This window comes from Pleurodeles waltl, chromosome 7 (genome assembly GCF_031143425.1).
Source record: "Pleurodeles waltl isolate 20211129_DDA chromosome 7, aPleWal1.hap1.20221129, whole genome shotgun sequence".
NCBI lineage: Eukaryota > Metazoa > Chordata > Amphibia > Caudata > Salamandridae > Pleurodeles > Pleurodeles waltl.
The window spans coordinates 324,293,927-324,312,219 of NC_090446.1; the positions used below are offsets into that span (position 1 = coordinate 324,293,927).

At 45.3% G+C, this 18,293-nt stretch overlaps 1 protein-coding gene across 1 annotated transcript in view; it reads right to left on the reverse strand.

Moving 5' to 3' along the window:
* The window catches only part of PTPRT (protein tyrosine phosphatase receptor type T), a 1,804,620-nt gene that overhangs the window by 686,350 nt on the left and 1,099,977 nt on the right, over nt 1–18,293 (reverse strand). Inside the window, exon 8 of the mRNA XM_069243772.1 lies at nt 9,457–9,753. Coding sequence (XP_069099873.1) covers nt 9,457–9,753 — 297 coding nt within the window. The remainder of the gene's footprint in view (nt 1–9,456; nt 9,754–18,293) is intronic.

Below are 18,293 nucleotides of genomic sequence, written 5' to 3' on the forward strand. Positions count from 1 at the left end.
TGTTCATTGCATTTGCGTGTGAATTATGATAAAACATTTTCTGTTTATAAGGAACAGAAGTCTACTCCCTGTTACATGGATATTTGCACTTTTGCTGGTTACATAGATAATTGCACTTTTGCTGGTTACATGGATAATTGCATTTTTGCCCACTGCAAGCAAACTTCTGTTTCCTTTTGAGTGTCTGCTTTGCGCTATAGGCTCTCTTATGTGAAACTTTTACTTTTCATTTTATGTGGCAAGAAAAGTCTGGTTAGTTATGGAAAACTGTTTTACTTTTCATTTTCAATTTATGAGGCAAGAAAAGTCCAGTTAGGAGTTTACAATGCTAATAACTCTAACTCAAGCAAACATGAGGCCCATTGCATTGCAAATTCTTGTTGTTCTTTCTGTTGCTTTCTGCTCTGCTGTAGCGGGTGCAGAGTGTTGTGAGCTAGCTGCTGGCCATGGTCCCTGCCCATTTACTCACCTGGGGCAGGAAGCCTTTTTATGCGCCTGATAGCTGGGTCGTTCGGGAGTGCGTGTGTCGCTACTCAAGCCCCGCCAGATGTTCATAGTTGCGCGGGAGTTATTGTTTCTGGTTTTCACGCCTGGAAACTACATAAACAGGAAGCAGGACGCTGCTATAGTACATTGCTGTTTCCAATCATTTGTTTGACGACTAATGAATGCTGTCAGTAGTACCCCTGCTTCAAGGGATGCAGAGGAGCTTCTTTTTTCACCACATTTCTAGGGGCGATTTGCAGGCCCTTATTAGAGATGCCATGGATGCTGCTATTCAGAAGAGGGTAATTCCTTCTAAGCGTTCTTTCCTTGATGATGACACTGATGAGCCTGAAGACCCAAAAGGAAGAAATATTCAGGGTCAGCAGCTCACAATAGTTTTGGCCAATATCAGAGTCACTTTGGGGTGTGACCCTCCGGATGTGATGGAAGAGAACTTTCTGGCTCAATACCATTCAGTGTCTTAGGATGCCCTGTTATGTCCTGACCGTTTATGATGTGATCTAGCCCTTGCTGCAGAAAGAATGGAAAGACATTGATAAATCTACTGTTACCTGTTTTCTTTCCAAGAGTTACTTGTTGGAGGGGTTTGATGAGCAGTTCCCTTTGGCACCTAAGATTATAACTATTCTGGCTCTCATGTCTTCTTTGTCTTCTTGGCCTTAGAGGACCCTGTCCTCTCTGATCCAGTGGACAAGCGTGTTGAATTCACTTTGAAATGGATGTATGCTGCCTCTAATTATGGCAGTCGGTAGCCACGTATGCTCCCTACGCTACCAAGGTGCTTCTTAGGGACTTCCATGCTCTCTTTGACTGTTTTCAAAACCTGGAGAATCCCACAACTCTTTTCTCCAATATGGAAATGCTGTCCCAGTTTTCTTATCTGACTCTGTTTTAGATTGTCTTTCGTCTTCCACAATGGCAGCAGGAGCATTAATTTCTGGTTGTCTGTACAGCAATCTGTGATTCATAAGCTTCCTTTTTTGGGTCCAAAACTGTTTGGGCCTGAGCTGACTGACATGGTGGAGAAGGCGGCAGAGGAGAAGAATACCCTATGTCCTTTCAAGCAGATGCAGGAGAAGAAGCAGTTTGGGTTCAAGTGGCCTGCTTTTCAGTTGGCTGAGCGACGTCCCTTTTGTGAGTAGGCCCATGTTCAGGGGCTGCCTTACATAACAGAACAGGACCTAGATCCTCAAATGCAGGAGACGTTCAGCAACAACAGAAGTGACTGCATGATGGTGGGAGGTTATCTTTGACTGTTTCGCCCTCAGAGGAAGAATGACGTGAAGGATGCGTGGGTCCTTTCGATAGTCGAACATAGTTATCAGATTCCATTCAAAGGTCCCATTCTGCTGCCTCATGACCGGCCTACTCCTTCTCCAAGCGACCCTGTCAGGCTTTTGTGGCTCCTGTTGAGGATCCAGTCTCTGCTTCTTAAAGGGGCAATTATTCCAGTTCTGGTCAGCCAATAGGGTTTGAGGTTTTACTCCACTCTGTTTTTAGGTACCAAGCCTTATGGGTCCTTCAGTCCCACTCTCAACCTAAAGACCCTAAACAAATGTGTTCTGTTGGATCACTGCTAGAGGGTGTCTCTCCAAGCCATCATTCCCCTGATCATGAATGGGGATTTCCTAGTGACTCTGGATCTGCAGACATATATTTTCACATACCTGTTCATGTGGGGAGTCAGCTATACCTGAGGTTTTTGGTGAAGGCTCTTCATTACCAGTTTCAGGTTCTGCCCATTGGTCTGACCACCCCTCCCCATGTCTTCACCAAGGTATTGGCTCCTCTTGTTGCTTTGTTTTGCATTTGCAGGGTGTTTCTTTGCATCCTCATCTTGATGACTGGTTAATACCTCCACCCCCTTTTTTTTCAAAGGAAAGTCAAGATGTGGCTCTGGTCCTCTCCACTCTACAGCACTTCAGTCTTCTGGTGAATGTGGCCAAGTCACATCTCACACCTTTTTAAGTACTGACTTTCATTAGCGCTCATCTGGACACTTGACTGGGTGCAGCTTTCCTCGCAGAGGACAGACTGCTTTCCTTTCAGTTGGGGGTTCAGACATTGTTGACACGTTAAAAAATTCTGCAAGGTGTTGGTTGCAGGGTATCTTGGCAGCCTCCACAGCAGCGATCGTGTGGGCACATTTCATTTAAAGCCTGTGGTGAACCACATCCTACACCATTGGAATACCAGCTTCCAGCGCTAAAATGTGTTGATTCCCATGACAGATCAAGTTGTGCAGAGCCTGTCCTGGTGGCAAGTTTGGGACAGCCTGGTGAAGGGTGTCCCATTCCAAATGCTGCCTCCTGTTCTGGTGACGACATATGCTAGGATATGAGGCTACGGGGCGCTGATAGGCTCTCAGGCACTGAGTGCTCCTTGGCCCCCATGGGAGAGTCATCAGTCCTCGAATTGGAGGGGGCTGATGGCTGCCTGGAAAACCTTGGTGGGGTTCCTGGCCAGTCTATGAGGCACTAATATGGTGGTCTGCACTGCCAATCAAATGACAAGGGCATATTTGAATAGACAGGGGGTACAAAGAACAGGTCCCTAAATCGGACTGCATCCCTGATATTTCATTGGGCAGAGGAATTTGTACTGGGCCTGACTGTTACATTCAAGGGGAGTTGAATTTTTGGGCAGACTGCCTCAGCAGGAACATCCCTTCCTCAGTGCAGTACCATCTGTCTCTTGTTCTCTTCTGTTTTCTCTGTCAGAGGTTTGGGGATCCTTGGCTCGACCTGTTTGCCTCCCCAGACAATGGTCAGTGCCCAGGATTTTGCATATACAGTAGAATCAGTCCCCTCAGGAGTGGGCAGTGGATGCCCTGTCAGTCCCATGGTCTCAGAGACTGCTGTACCCTTTCCTTCCGATTCCCCTCCTAAGTCGGGTTCTCCAGAAGGTCAGACTGGACAAAATTCAGGTAATCATCATTTTTCCTTATTGGCCCTGACAACCTTGGTTTCCTCTCCTTTTGGCTCTGTCTCAAGGTTGGATGCTCCATCTCCCTTGCCGGCCCTCTCCTCCTCAATTTCCATGTCTGTTTCTTCAAGTGCTCCTCAGGTTGAATCGGATGGCTTGGCTCTTGAGCACTTAGGGTTGGAATCTCTGAATTTCTCATCTCAGTTGACCTCAGATATTCAATCATCTCATAGGCAGTCTACCCTTAAATCCTATAAGAAACAGTGGACATCTTTTTCCTAGTGGTGTTTGGCTTGGTCTGAGGTTCCTATAGCCACTGACTCTTTCCAAGTTCTTGACTTCTTGCGTGATGTTTTTTATCAGAGGTCTGACTCGTGGTACTCTTTTCGCTCAGTGAGCTGCAATTAAGGCATTCTGGTCTTTTTCATATGATTTCTCTACTATTTTTGTTTTGGTTTCCAGGTTGCTTTGGGGTTTCCAACTTTAGTGTCCTTCTTTTTGGAAGGAGGTTCCTTCTTAGGAGTTGGCTCTAGTTCTCGGGTGGTTGCAGAGTGCTCCATTTGAGCATTTGGAGGAAGCAGATTTGGTATGCTGTTCTGCTAAAGTGGTTTTCTTGGGGGTCATTACTTCTGCGAGACACCTTGGCAAGATCAGAGCTCTCATGGCATTTTTTCCTTATCTGAAGTTCTTTCCTGAATGGGTGGTGTGTCTCCCCGACCCTTATTTTGTTCCTAAAGTGGCTTTTTCCTTTCATTTGACTCAGGACGTAATTTTACCATTTTTTGTGGATTCTTCTTCTAACATCCCTTCCACTCTCGATGTCAGCAGAGCCTTTCTGGTTTATTTGGACAGCACCAAGCCGTTTTGGGTGTCTACTTCTTTGTTCATTGCTTACAGCTCTGTCACAAAAGGTAGGAAGGTCTTCACTCAAATTCTTAGTCAATGGGTCCGCAAAGGTAGACAGGCTATGGGACAGTAGCTGCTGGGATCAAGTGGATCCATGGAGGGTTTCCTAATAAGAGGCAGTACAGATGCCTTCTTCCACATAGTTGGAAACATGCCTAAATTACACATAGTGTGACAAACATCCATAATGACGTGGGTAAGCGACTCCGACATTTTGCATGCCACTATAGGTAGACAGGGATCATTAGGCAAATCCGATTTTGCTGTTTAAAGTGCCAAGAAAACCTCATCCACGGAGGAAGGAAAAAAACAATTCAAGGTATTGATAAGCCTATTGTGAACAACATTGTTATTTGTTGGTTGAGTAGTACAAGACATAATGACAAACTTAGAGTAAACATCTTCCACCTTATGGAGGAAAGCATCCACCACTATGTTACAGAAGGACTGACTAACGTTGTTGGTGATGTTAGAGGTATCTGAAGGCAGTTTTCAGACCAAAATAAATAACTCCTTGGATGAGTTAGCAGCGGAATTTATTTTATCAGTAAAATAGTCAGATTTAGTAGAACAAATTGAGGACTTATAAGTAGCTAAGCATTTTTATAACAATCTTTTTCCAAGGGGGAGTAATCTACTCCCCATCTCCTTTCATGTCTTCTGGAATTCTGTTTGGCCATTTTAAGCCCATCAGAAAACTAGAGTGCAGGCTTTCTATGTCTTTTGATTCTAACGCTCATTACTGGAATTAGGTTTAATGCAGCTTCGTCAAGCCAGGTAGTCTCTTCTGAAAAAACAGAATACTAGTAACTAAAAAGTAATTAAAATAAAAGTGAGAAAAAAGTACAAATCATATAAAGATAAAAAATGTCAGCCATGCCTTATTGTGGTGATATTAAAAGCTAATGGGAGCCAGACACCTCCCAATAGGCTCTGAAAGGAACCTACAAGGAAATAGACAGTTATCACCTTACAAAGCTTCACGGTGTAGCATGTCAGTGATTCAAGACACAGCATTGACGCGTATCCCGGCCTCTTCATTGAGCAGTGGGTAGAGGAGGGCATGTAAGGAGGACTGATAGGCAGTATGAGAAACTTGCACTGCCTTCAGCCTCATCTCCAGAGAGCTCAGTCATGGCTTGTTATAAACACTGTTTATAACAAACCACGGTTGAGAGCTCTGGCACTGAGCCTAAAGACACTGTTGGTGTCTCCCAGTTGCAGCTTGCCATTCCACCACTGAATATTGTCACCAGCCGACACTGTGTGCAAGCTGATAATCTTGGCATGGTAGAAATATCCTGGGCATTGCTGCAGACAATACTCATTAAGAGAGAAGATCACAAATGTATTGGCAGCTGTTGGAAACACGCACCGCTAAAAGGGTCAATTAAATATAAAGATCCTCAATGTAGTCCTTGCAGAAATGATGCTGACGATTTCCAGAGCTGTTTTATGCCGGTCCGAAGGATAGGAAATAACTAAGAATGTCCCAAAGGTTTGCTGTATACCATCCACTGGTGGTTTGCTGGAGGGAAGGGTAGGAAGTAGGTTGGAGCCAGGGGTTGCTGCAATCTAGATACTGGTTATAGAGGGGTTGAGAGACCTTTAGGATCTTCATCTCTTACAGGAGATGAAAGACATGTGAAAATGTAGATCTGGCCAGGGTCTAGCTGACCTACAGGGCAATCAGGCAGTGCCTGTCAGGCTGGTCTGCAGGTCAGTGGATTGGCCTATAGGAAATCAGGCAATGCCTCAAGGCTGGTCTTACAGTTCAGTGTGTGAGACATCAATTGATAGTTATTGAGTTTGTTTTTTGGTCTGGTGGGCCATTTTTTTACTGTGATTTCACACATATATTACCACAAACATTGTCTACAGCAAGCTCAAACCCATACAGACTTTCATAACATGCAAAACATTTGTAGGGTGTGTTTTTATAAACGGGGAGCACTGTTTTTAACTACCTAATTGACTAATGGATGCCTCTTTTATTTTGGTGCTCAGGCCTAATTTATATCCTAGTCTGACCCTGGATCTGGCTTGTTAGGTACTGCAGGCTGCAGTGTGCACATGGACCACTGACTAAAGGTTGAACAGGTTGGTCAGGGAGTTATAGGTTGATATTAGTTGGGTCACATTGATTCTGGGGTGCTTCTGCTAAGAAAGTTTGGAAGAGCATCAAAGTGGTCAAGCAGCTTCAGTACAGGTGGAGGGGACCTAGTCTTCTTGTGATCATGTAATTGAGGCTCTCTCCGGATGCACCAGTACTGTCCCTGCTCCCTTTGGCCTCTCTTCTCTCCAATTACAACTTGTCTGGATGCATTTCAGCGTGCATGTGTGAGCAACTATGTGTGTAAGAATGCTTTTCTATGAATGTAGGTGTACTGACTATGGCATAATGATGGCAACTGTTAGCATTTTAGTTTCACTGCCCCCCTAGCTCCCCATAGGGGGATAGTGTTAAACCTACGCTAAACGTTGGGGTTTTACATTGCAATAATAATTGTTGGCATTTTGGTACCATCCATAGGAGCAGGTTGCCTAGCCTAGGAAAAATACCAGTCCTACAATATTGGTATGCCTTATGAAATTGGTTGTACTGATCGGTCTGCATCACTTACGGCTTTAAGATTTTTTTCAGAAATTTGTGCTAAAATGTACAAATATGCCCTCATTTTCTCAAAATGGCCTTTGAGCTGTCAAGCCTGCAGCTTTCCTTAGGACAGTCATTACAGTACACAATGAACGCGTTCAGTAACTGATGAACGCCGTTTCATTGCATGTGACTTGTCAGCAAATTAAGCGAGGTAGTCGAGCACACTCACTTGCTGAAATTCGCGGCATGTGTTACGCTGCGCCACTTTCGCAGATCGGCTGCCACAGAATAGAAGGGCAAACATAATTTCACCAGCCCTGGTGTATAGTGCAGGATAATTATTGAATGGCTAAAGGACCAAAGGCAGCTCATTGTGAGGGCAGACTGGAAGAGATTCATTGAAGGCCGGAGTAAAGTGAAGCAATGTGTAGCAAGAGCTCAGAGTTGTGCCAGAGATAGTTGGCAAGGATGTGCAAAATCTCCTGTCTTTTGTTTTGCGAAACTACACTCTTACAGGAAGATGTGGTTTGCCACTATCTCACGTGACGTTCGTCACTGGAGCGCAAACGTCGCTTAAAAAGTATTGGACAATAACAATGTTTCTTGGCATTTTCAGGATGAAAGAGACTCGTGTGTGAAAAAATTGAGTCAAATTGTGAATTATGAAAGTCAAGAAATTTCATGCATTTTGTACAGCTCGAAATTTGTGAACTACAAAAATGTTGTCAGCATAATTACTATTTCACTCAGGCTAATTGTATGACAATGAGACTAAAGGCCAGTGGGAAGATAAGCGCAGGCACACAGAGGCAGAAATCGAGTTTAAGCATGCGCTGAACAAACATCTCTGTGAGTGAAAATAAGTGCCTTGGTGGGATTGTGTAGCAGATGAATGAATATATTGATAGAACATCCCTACTAATTCATCTCAGTCACTTACCTGTGGTTGAAATGAATGGAAGAGGGATTTCAAAACGTTTTTATTTGAGACTGATGTAGCAGGTATTGGTGTGGATGCTCGTCAGCAGCAGATTGTCCCAGTGGGAATAGCTGTCAGAAGAGTACTTCCTTTCAAGATGTAGCCAGGTATGTGCATTTTGCAAAGCCAGCCAGATCACAACTGTGCATAATTTGTTTTTAAACTACAAATAGCCAGTATAACCCTTAATTAAAAAAAAAAAAAATAGGGGCCACCTAAGGTAATGGTGAGAGTAGTGCCACTCATTAAATGTCCACCTCGTTCTCCCATTTTGCACCTACAATGCCTCCACATACAGATTCCCTGCCTCTCACCCAGGGAGGCCAATCTGCTGAAGCTGTTATGTAACCTGAATCTAAGGACCCTAATATTTCTAGGTTTGGCCAATATGCCTGCTTGGGCTAGGCGTGTACACTTCTTGGCCGCCTACCACCCTGCAATGTCTTCTCTGCTCTCCCTGCCATCTACCAGTTTTGATGGAAGGGTTCACTCTTTTACAGTGCCATTTACATTCACTGATGTCTTTCTCAGGAGCATCCTGGAGCAGGAAATTCCACAGTGGAGGAAGAGCATGAATAGCTGAATAAAAAGCAACAATTAGGCTGCTGCTAGTCTGCAGTAATTTTTCGAATTCCTCTTATAGTATACATTAACACACATAACCCATACCGATATAAGGTTTTCCTTGATCAGAGCAGGACGTGTCTCTGGGTGCAAAGTTATATTTTGCTTTTGGTGTACTGTGGAGCATCTCTATAGGTGTAGTTTTAATGCGAGCAGGCACTTGCAAGTGTATCCAGAATGATAGTGAATTGAAATGGGCCAAGCCCAGAGTAAAGCACAGAAATATAGAACGATAGAAGAGTTGAAGGGAGAGTAAAACAAACCAACAGGAGCATCAGTCCAGTATAATAACGTAAAAAGTGAGTGAAGAAAAGGGTCATAGAACACCATCACTCTGACTGAAGGGCAGTTAGATGAGAATAGAATGTGTAAGTCCAAAAAGACAGAAGTACTCTGGAGAAGAATGGTGCATGAAGGAAATGACAGGGGCATGATGTCTGCAGTACATGGTAACCACACAGTGGAAAGCGTGCACAATTGGGGCACTGTGGGTGGAGTATATGGCAGGGGCATAGTGCCTGCAGTAAATGCTAAGATGGATGGTGGAAACATAAAAAGGACACTGGAGATTTGATGGAAGGTGCCCAGTAGGTGGAATATATAGTAGGGGCTCATGGGTGAAGGTCATTTGTGAAGCAGAGACAGTGAAATACTTGGATAGTCAAAATAAATATTAAGGGCATAGTGGTCGAAGTCACTTGTATGGAAATAGTGGCTTAAGTGAATGAAGAACACAATAGGTGGCCAGTGGGGGAATTTCACACAGCAGAGGCAGAATATGTGAAGTGTTGCAAGGGTATAGGTGAAAACTTGAAAGGGTGAATTAAAGTGGTTAAACATCCTAGTAAGTATTCATGGGAATTGCTTCTGAAATGCTTCATAAGGGAATTATAGAAAATGTAGGTTTAGGTCTCACCATCTTCCTCTGTCTGGACCACGAGCTCCTCACTTTCCATTTTCCCTTCCGGATTGGACAGCACCAGCCTGACACGGATGGTCATAAATGGACGCAATCCCCTCAGGGTGTAGTGAGAAGATGTCTGTATGATCTCCTCAGCTTCAAACCTCTGTTGATTGAAGACATATTGATACTGCACTGTCAGGTTGTAGCTGTGACACCGGGTCACCGCATATCCAAACGGCTCCCACTGCAGGGTCAACTGCCGGGAGCGGATCTCCACCACATCAACTGTCTGGGGCCCGTGAACTGGATCTACCAATGGAGAGAAAAAATAAATGAGACTTGTTAGAAAAGAAGAGTTAATTGAATGCTTCAAAATATATCAATCAATCAATAATTTTTCTCAATTTTAAAAATTATTTAGAGAAAAGTTAATCATTGCCTTCATTAGAACGATCTGATTTCAAACATTTGTACACCCTGTGAACTACGACTCTGATTTAGAGTTTTGTGCACATGTTGCTTCATCACATATGTGAGATATATCCCACCCACTTAATTATACATGTATTATATTCTAAGTCACTTAAGTCAAGTATGATATCAGTTACATTTGTGATGAAGAAACCTGCCAAGCAAACTCTGAATCAGGCCCCACGTTTTTAACAACTGAGGGGCCTGCCATTATTCTCAAGGTCGCACTGGAGCACACGAGCCTGGGAAAATGTTCAAAGCAGCGCATCAGAAAGTAGGTTGTGATTAGAAGGGGCCATTTCGTCATTGTCGCTCAGCCTGCTTTGAAAGCAGCTTCCAAGAATAGAAAATGCCAGAGTGGCTGAATGGCCAGTCCTGTCTCGACTGGTCCATGTGCTCTTCTCTTTGACTTGAGCTGCTAAATTAGCGTTCCTTCCTCGTTTTGAAAGGAAATGGTAAAGACCAGTAGCAGAACTTGCATTTCTATGCTTTATAAAGTGATTATGACTGTGTCCTGTTAAATGAAGTGCTATTGATTTATTTTTTCCCCTGCATCTTGCTATTACTTCTGATTTCTTCTGAGTTTTGCTGTTCGTTGCTTTTTTCATCTGATCCCAAAGTATATGTGCAATGTAACTTACATTTTGTAAAGTTCTGTGGCAAACAGGCAACGGCAACGGAAATTCCACAAATAAATACACGACAGGCGGAAAGGACAGGCAGAGAATTTTCATCATGAGCCACCTAGATTGGAGGACACTGATGATGTGCGTGTTTCATTCCAAGTTACACAATTTACTGAGAAAAATGATTTTAATGAAATTATAATGGACTCAAATTAACCTTTAATGAATCTTGAAAGATGACTATATCTACCCGCCTGAGCTGATGTGATTTGATTTGTTTTGAGTTGAAAAGAATTCAATTGAAATAATAAAGTGTTTAGCAAATGGTGATAGGGCATTTTGTGGTTACATTTTAGTATTTAGCAGAAACATAATATTCATTTAGGCACTTTTTGGACATCTTTGGCTCGAGAATAAAACAACATAATTCGAAAGATGTTAACCAAGGATTCCAAATCTGCAAAAGATTACATTGTCTATAAATTCTGACTTCCAGATTTAATTTGATGTATCACTCGGTCACTTCTCCATCCACTCACTTTGCACATATTTGGACTCATACGTTATAACTTCAATTCTACTTCACACCAGTCCTTACTAAATGAGGTGGTCTAACGACCTTCCCCACCTCCAGGCACCACGTGAACAAGCAAAAAAAATATCTATCTTTATTCTACTCCAACCCCTTCCCTGGAGTGAAAAAGGAAAGAGACCCATCAAGCTTGCTCCTCACAAACAGCAATGTGAGAGATCTAGTTCAGGAAGGTCTTTCTTCAAGCATTTTATCCTATTTAAAAAGGGAGAATCTCTGCACAAGGGGTCAGCTGAGGGTACTTTTTATATGGCGCTTAGCTTGAGGTAAATATCTTTGGACTGGTGGGCACTTTATGTTTGCTCCCGTCTTGTCTAGTTAAGTGATTGGGTCTCATTTTATTAGATGTTGTGCAAGTACTGTATTTATGATGGACTCACTCGGTTCAGGACACACTCAGCTCCATGGTAAGTGTGGCAGTGAGTGGGTCTCTCCATGGAAGGAGTCGGGTGTTGTCCATATGTCAGGTCATTCTGTGAGCACAGCTTGACCAAAGTAAAGCAGAACTTCCCAAAAGTTACAGTCCCTCTTTTAGTACCGTTACCGAGCAACTGGTAAGTATTTATAGAAGTGGGGCTCTTAGCAGAGGAAGCTAGTTACAGTCCAGGTAGTACAAGGACATTCCAGGAGATACAATCTCTGCTTTGTAGGCTTCTCAGAGGGGGATGGAGGGCCATGACCCTGAACATTTTATGGAACAATGGATTATGAAGACCCACCTGGAGGTGGCCCTATCTTTGGTGTTTGTTGTTGAGAGGGCCCACAGCCCCTTACCCCAGAGCCACCTGTGAGGGCAACATATAAATATTTTCAGAGTACACCAAGCAAGTGCAACAACTGTGGATAACCTTTGGGAGAGTAAAGCAGAAACTCAGAGCTATGGGTATCAGCTACACAGTCCTCTATCCGGCCAAACTGAAAGTGCTCTATGCTAACCACACACATTTTTTTTTACTAGCCCAGAGGAAGTGTGGGACTGTTTGGAAGTGGAAGGGGCTGACAGGATACCTACACAGACTCTCTGGGGTACCAGAGACCGACCGACCTGAAACTCATCAACCGCGACCAGCTCACAGGAGAGGCCGGTGCAGAAGAGCGGCCTCCCGATTCTGCTAGAGGATGGTAGCCCGAGAAGATGGCACCCTGGACATGGGAAGGCAGTGATCTGAGTGTGAGGAAACAAGGAAGCTGGTGGAGGGCGTGACCTGCTTCAACTAAGACAGCTGCATACCGGCTGCCTTGGAGGACACTCCAGTGAGAGATGAATCCTGAGAACTTTGAGAATTACCTCGAACCACTGCCTACTGTGCCCACTGATGCTTGCTTTGGACTTGAAGGGGAGACCTCTCTCTAATGTGATGTCAGATTTACAGAAAGGACTTGAGCCCCCTTGACTTACTAGATGAACTCTCAGATTTATTTAATGGCTGTTTTGCTAGTTGTATGCTGTGGATGGATGCGTAGTAAATAGGTTGGCCATCTCCCCATTGTGAACCATGGCCTTGGCATGCGATGTTTAGTGAAGCGAGCTGAGTTAATGTGTGACTGAAATAGTTTGTGTGACAAATTCACTGAGCGATAGGTGTGTCAGTGAAAACGTGTACGAGTAAATGGCCTGATGTTGGGGGACTTGGCAGGGCCCAGTTATATATGATGGTGCCCAGATGCCCAACCCCACACTGGTGCTCATTGGTTGACATGATTGGGAGAGGATAATTTTTAGGCTGCATTAGAGTGAATGTTACGGTGTGACTGCTGCATGATTTAGTGCATGATAAGTTATCAGGGCTTATGATTGACATATTGATAATTTTCTTAATTAGGGTTGCATTTTGAAATTTTATGGGTATTTGTTAAATTGTGGGGCGGGAAGTGAGGAATTCTCAACGAGTGGGAATGCAAATGTTGATTCTTTGGAGTTTACCCAGTGAGTGGGTGGGTTCCATTTGCAGCTTTGTTTTTTACATGTTGCAGCGGTGGCAGAAGAGACTTTCAGATGGGGACGTAACAGGAGACATGGGAGGTGTGACCCACAATGCTGACCTCCTTTAGATTCATAGCATGGAATTCACTGGGGCTGAACTCCTATTTCAAACATTACAGGGTACAGACTAACCTTCGCAGGCACAGAGTTCAGGTGGTGCTGCTCAAAGAAACGCACTGATCAGAAGACGAGGTGCACAAATTACAGAAGAAATAGAAGGGCCATCTGTATTCTGCCACATATTCAACCTATGCTAAGGGGAGTTTTTGTTGGGATGGCACCACAAGTCCCATTCTAAGTTTGGGTATTTCAGGCCGATGTCAATGGCAGGTACCTGCTGGTACACAGCCTACTGAATGGTACGGAAATATGCCTACTGAATGTATATGCCTCAAATATAGACAACAGTGATTTCTTCCTGGAACTGGGGAAATAATTTATCCCATACATAGGCACACCTCTATTGTGGGTCGGTTATTTTAATTGTTTTCTAGATGGTAGCTAAGATAGACAACCCCCACAACTACACACCAAACCACATATGACCCACATACAGTGATGGACTTCGTACACTGCATCGACACGTGGTAGGCAATGCATCCAGAGGCACAAGAATACACATGTCACACCCCAGCCCAAGGGGCTTCAGTCACCAGGACAGATTCTTGGTATAATCTGAACTGGCACTGACGATTGCTAAAATCCAGACCATGAGCTGTTTTCTTTTGGACCGCACTCTGGTGATACTGGAATGGGGAGTGGGTGGAGTGCATCTGCAGGTACCCTTGTGAGGGCTATGACCAGAGACTCTGAAAGATGCACTATTCCCAGATCAACTCTGCAATGTGCCAACCCAGTTCTTTGAGACAAATTGGTTGTCCACGGGAGAGAGGGGATTGGAATGGGATGCATTAAAGGTGGTCATCTGCAGGAAAGTATCTTTAGACTTGATGGCATAAGATGATTGCTGGAAAAGGACCTCACAGATGCGAGGAAACTCTGGCAAAACTACAGCAGTCACACACTGTGCCAGAGGGTTGCAATGACTCCTTGACACAGGTTCATGACAGAGTTGGAGACATCTGGGATAAACTGGACTGGATAAATCTGAGAGGCTGTTGGTGTTGTGCTGTTATGGAAACATCGACCTCCCATTATCCTGTCCTTGAGGCACTCTGATAGTGTCTATTCAGGCTAGGATTAATGCACTGTTAAAAGAACATTTGGCTGGCATCCACTGTGCTGACCCCCACATGTGCTTCAAGAATTCCTGATAGACTTAGAACTCCTACATCTAACTGAGGTGCAGAGCAAAGGTCTCGAGGAAGACCTTCAGCTGGAGCAACTCACGAAGGTGGTCGGGAATATGGTTGGTGTGGTCTCATGCCAGGCAGGGGGGCACACATGAAACTACGGAGACTCTCTCACGTACTCCACTCGACATCAGGAACGGAGGCTCGAGCAGTAGTGATCACACTAGATATCGAAAAAGCCTTCAACACTCTGGGGTGTGAGTACCTCAGGGCTGTGTTGAGAGGATGGGACTAGGCCCTTGTATTTATTTTATGGGACTGCTCCTTTATGCCCACCCGATGGTGCATGTTCACAATGGCACCATAGTTTCCAAAACCATATCTACTGTGAGAGGGATGAGACAGGGCTTCCCTCATGGTCTGTTAGAGTATTGAGGTGGATGGCTGAACACACATAGTCTCCCTGTACCCGGAAGATGTGCTTCTCTATATTAGCCACCCAGAATAAACAGTACCCGCGCTGATGAAAATCATGTCAGCATTCGGTGAGATCTCCAGTCTACACATCAGCCAGCAGAAAAATGTTCTATTTCCCCTGGTGAGTCTGGTGGAAACAGATGCCTCTGCTCTGCCCCAGATGTAACTTACCTGGGAGCACAACCGTTTTCACTATTTGGGCATACAGTTGGCTAACACTGACCCTGATAATTATACTTTAAATATGGGAGCTGTGCTCACACGCCTCAAGACCTCAATTCACTTTTAGAATTGACTCCCGGACTCCATTATGGGAGAGCATCACTAAGTAGAATAGTACTCCTCCCTTGTTGCTTTTATTTTTTGCAAAACTCTGTGTGCCACGTTCCACAGGTCGCATTCAGCAAACTAAACAGCCTCCTGATTTCCCCGGTATGGGCAGACCACCGGAGCAGGGTAAAATTAGACAGGCTAAAACTAGATATGGAGCAAGGGGGTCTGGGCATACCTCACCTGCAGATGTATTATCTTGCTGGAATATTGCAGTATGCGGCACAATGGTGTACAGAAGGCCTGACAGAGAAATAAACCTTCCTGGTAAACTGGGACGGTGAAGCAGATTGCCCCCTCTCGTCAGGTATTTGAAGAGGAGTGGTGATTGATGCCCCTGTTTATACTACGCCAGGTCACTGAGGTTTGGGAACCGGTGTCATGTTGGTGCTCCACAGAACCCCTTACACAAAACTACTAATGCTGATGTGAATGTCAGGTGTTAAGAAGATACAGGCAGTGATCAATTTATCACACTAGTACTCTAGGGGTTGCTCACAGCTGTAGAACTGTATTAAAACAGGTCTTTTTCTCATCACAGATGAAGCCCTAGAGGGGTTTCAGCCACCACCCCACCAAATCCAGCAATATGTCAAAATCTCTTGTAGACCCCGAGAGATGGCCCCCTTTCCTGTAGAGCATGGGGAATCTCGTACACTACAGCTCCTATTAGACCCTGGCTCCACTAGAGGAATGATATCCCTCATGTACAAGGCCCTGAAACTGGATCACAAATTAAACTTGACACTGATTCAAGACAGGTGGTCAGGGGGATTACCACTCCCCCTCACAGATACGGAGTGGCATTAAGTGTTTTCAAAAGTGTGAGAAGTTACAAGTAATGTTCCGTCTAAACTTATCAAGTTGCACTACCTATATTGCACATACCTCACTCTCCAGAGACTACAAAAGATTTACAGAACACAGTCATCTGGGTGCCCTCGCTGTGGGGTTGTGAGAAAGTAGCCTCTTTCTAGCCTTGTTACCCCCACTTTTGGCCTGTTTGTGAGTGTATGTCAGGGTGTTTTCACTGTCTCACTGGGATCCTGCTAGCCAGAGCCCAGTGCTCATAGTGAAAACCCTATGTGTTCAGTATGTTTGTTATGTGTCACTGGGACCCTGCTAGTCAGGACATAGGGTTTTCACTCATAAGTTTGTGACCTATAGGTATGTGTTCCCTGTGTGATGCCTAACTGTCTCACTGAGGCTCTGCTAATCAGAACCTCAGTGGTTATGCTCTCTCTTTACAAATTGTCACAGGCTAGTGACCAATTTTACCAATTTACATTGGCATACTGGAACACCCTTATAATTCCCTAGTATATGGTACTGAGGAACCCAGGGTATTGGGGTACCAGGAGATCCCTATGGGCTGCAGCATTTCTTTTGCCACCCATAGAGAGCTCTGACAATTCTTACACAGGCCTGCCACTGCAGCCTGAGTGAAATAACGTCCACGTTATTTCACAGCCATTTTACACTGCACTTAAGTAACTTATAAGTCACCTATATGTCTAACCTTTACCTGGTAAAGGTTGGGTGCTAAGTTACTTAGTGTGTGGGCACCCTGGCACTAGCCAAGGTGCCCCCACATTGTTCAGGGCCAATTACCCGTACTTTGTGAGTGCGGGGACACCATTACACACGTGCACTACATATAGGTCACTACCTATGTGTAGCTTCACAATGGTAACTCCGAATATAGCCATGTAACATGTCTAAGATCATGGAATTGCCCCCTCTATGCCATCTTGGCATTGTTGGCACAATCCCATGATCCCACGGGTCTGTAGCACAGACCCGGGTACTGCCAAACTGCCTTTTCAGGGGTTTTACTGCAGCTGCTGCTGCTGCCAACCCCTCAGACAGGTTTCTGCACTCCTGGGGTCCAGCCAGGCTTGGCCCAGGAAGGCAGAACAAAGGACTTCCTCAGAGACAGGGTGTTACACCCTCTCCCTTTGGAAAATGGTGTGAAGGCAGGGGAGGAGTAGCCTCCCCCAGCCTCTGGAAATGCTTTCATGGGCACACATGGTGCCCATTTCTGCATAAGCCAGTCTACACCGGTTCAGGGACCCCTCAGCCCTGCTCTGGCACGAAACTGGACAAAGGAAAGGGGAGTGACCACTCCCCTGACCTGCACCTCCCCTGGGAGGTGCCCAGAGCTCCTCCAGTGTGCTCCAGACCTCTGCCATCTTGGAAACAGAGGTGCTGCTGGCACACTGGACTGCTCTGAATGGCCAGGGCCAGCAGGTGACGTCAGAGACTCCTTCTGATAGGCTCCTTCAGGTGTTGCTAGCCTATCTTCTCTCCTAAGTAGCCAAACCCTCTTTTCTGGCTATTTAGGGTCTCTGCTTTGGGGATTTCCTTAGATAACGAATGCAAGAGCTCATCCGAGTTCCTCTGCATCTCTCTCTTCACCTTCTGCCAAGGAATCGACTGCTGACCGCGCTGGAAGCCTGCAAAACTGCAACAAAGTAGCAAAGACGACTACTGCAACTCTGTAACGCTGATCCTGCCACCTTCTCGACTGTTTTCCTGGTGGTGCATGCTGTGGGGGTAGTCTGCCTCCTCTCTGCACTAGAAGCTCCGAAAAAATCTCCTGTGGGTCGACGGAATCTTCCCCCTGCAACCGCAGGCACCAAAGAACTGCATCACCGGTACCCTGGGTCTCCTCTCAGCACAACGAGCGAGGGCCCTTGAATCCAGCAACTCTGTCCAAGTGACTCCCACAGTCCAGTGACTCTTCAGTCCAAGTTTGGTGAAGGTAAGTCCTTGCCTCCCCACGCCAGACTGCATTGCTGGGAACCGCGACTTTTGCAGCTACTCCGGCCTCTGTGCACTTCCGGCGGAAATCCTTTGTGCACAGCCAAGCCTGGGTCCACGGCACTCTAACCTGCATTGCACGACCTCCTGAGTTGTCCTCCGGCGACGTGGGACTCCTTTGTGTAACTTCGGGTGAGCACTGTTTCACTCCTCTTCGTAGTGCCTGTTTCGGCACTTTTGCGGGTGCTGCCTGCTTCTGAGAGGGCTCCTCGTCCTGCCGGGCGCCCCCTCTATCCCCTGACGCAATTGGCGACATCCTGGTCCCTCCTGGGCCACAGCAGCATCCAAAAACC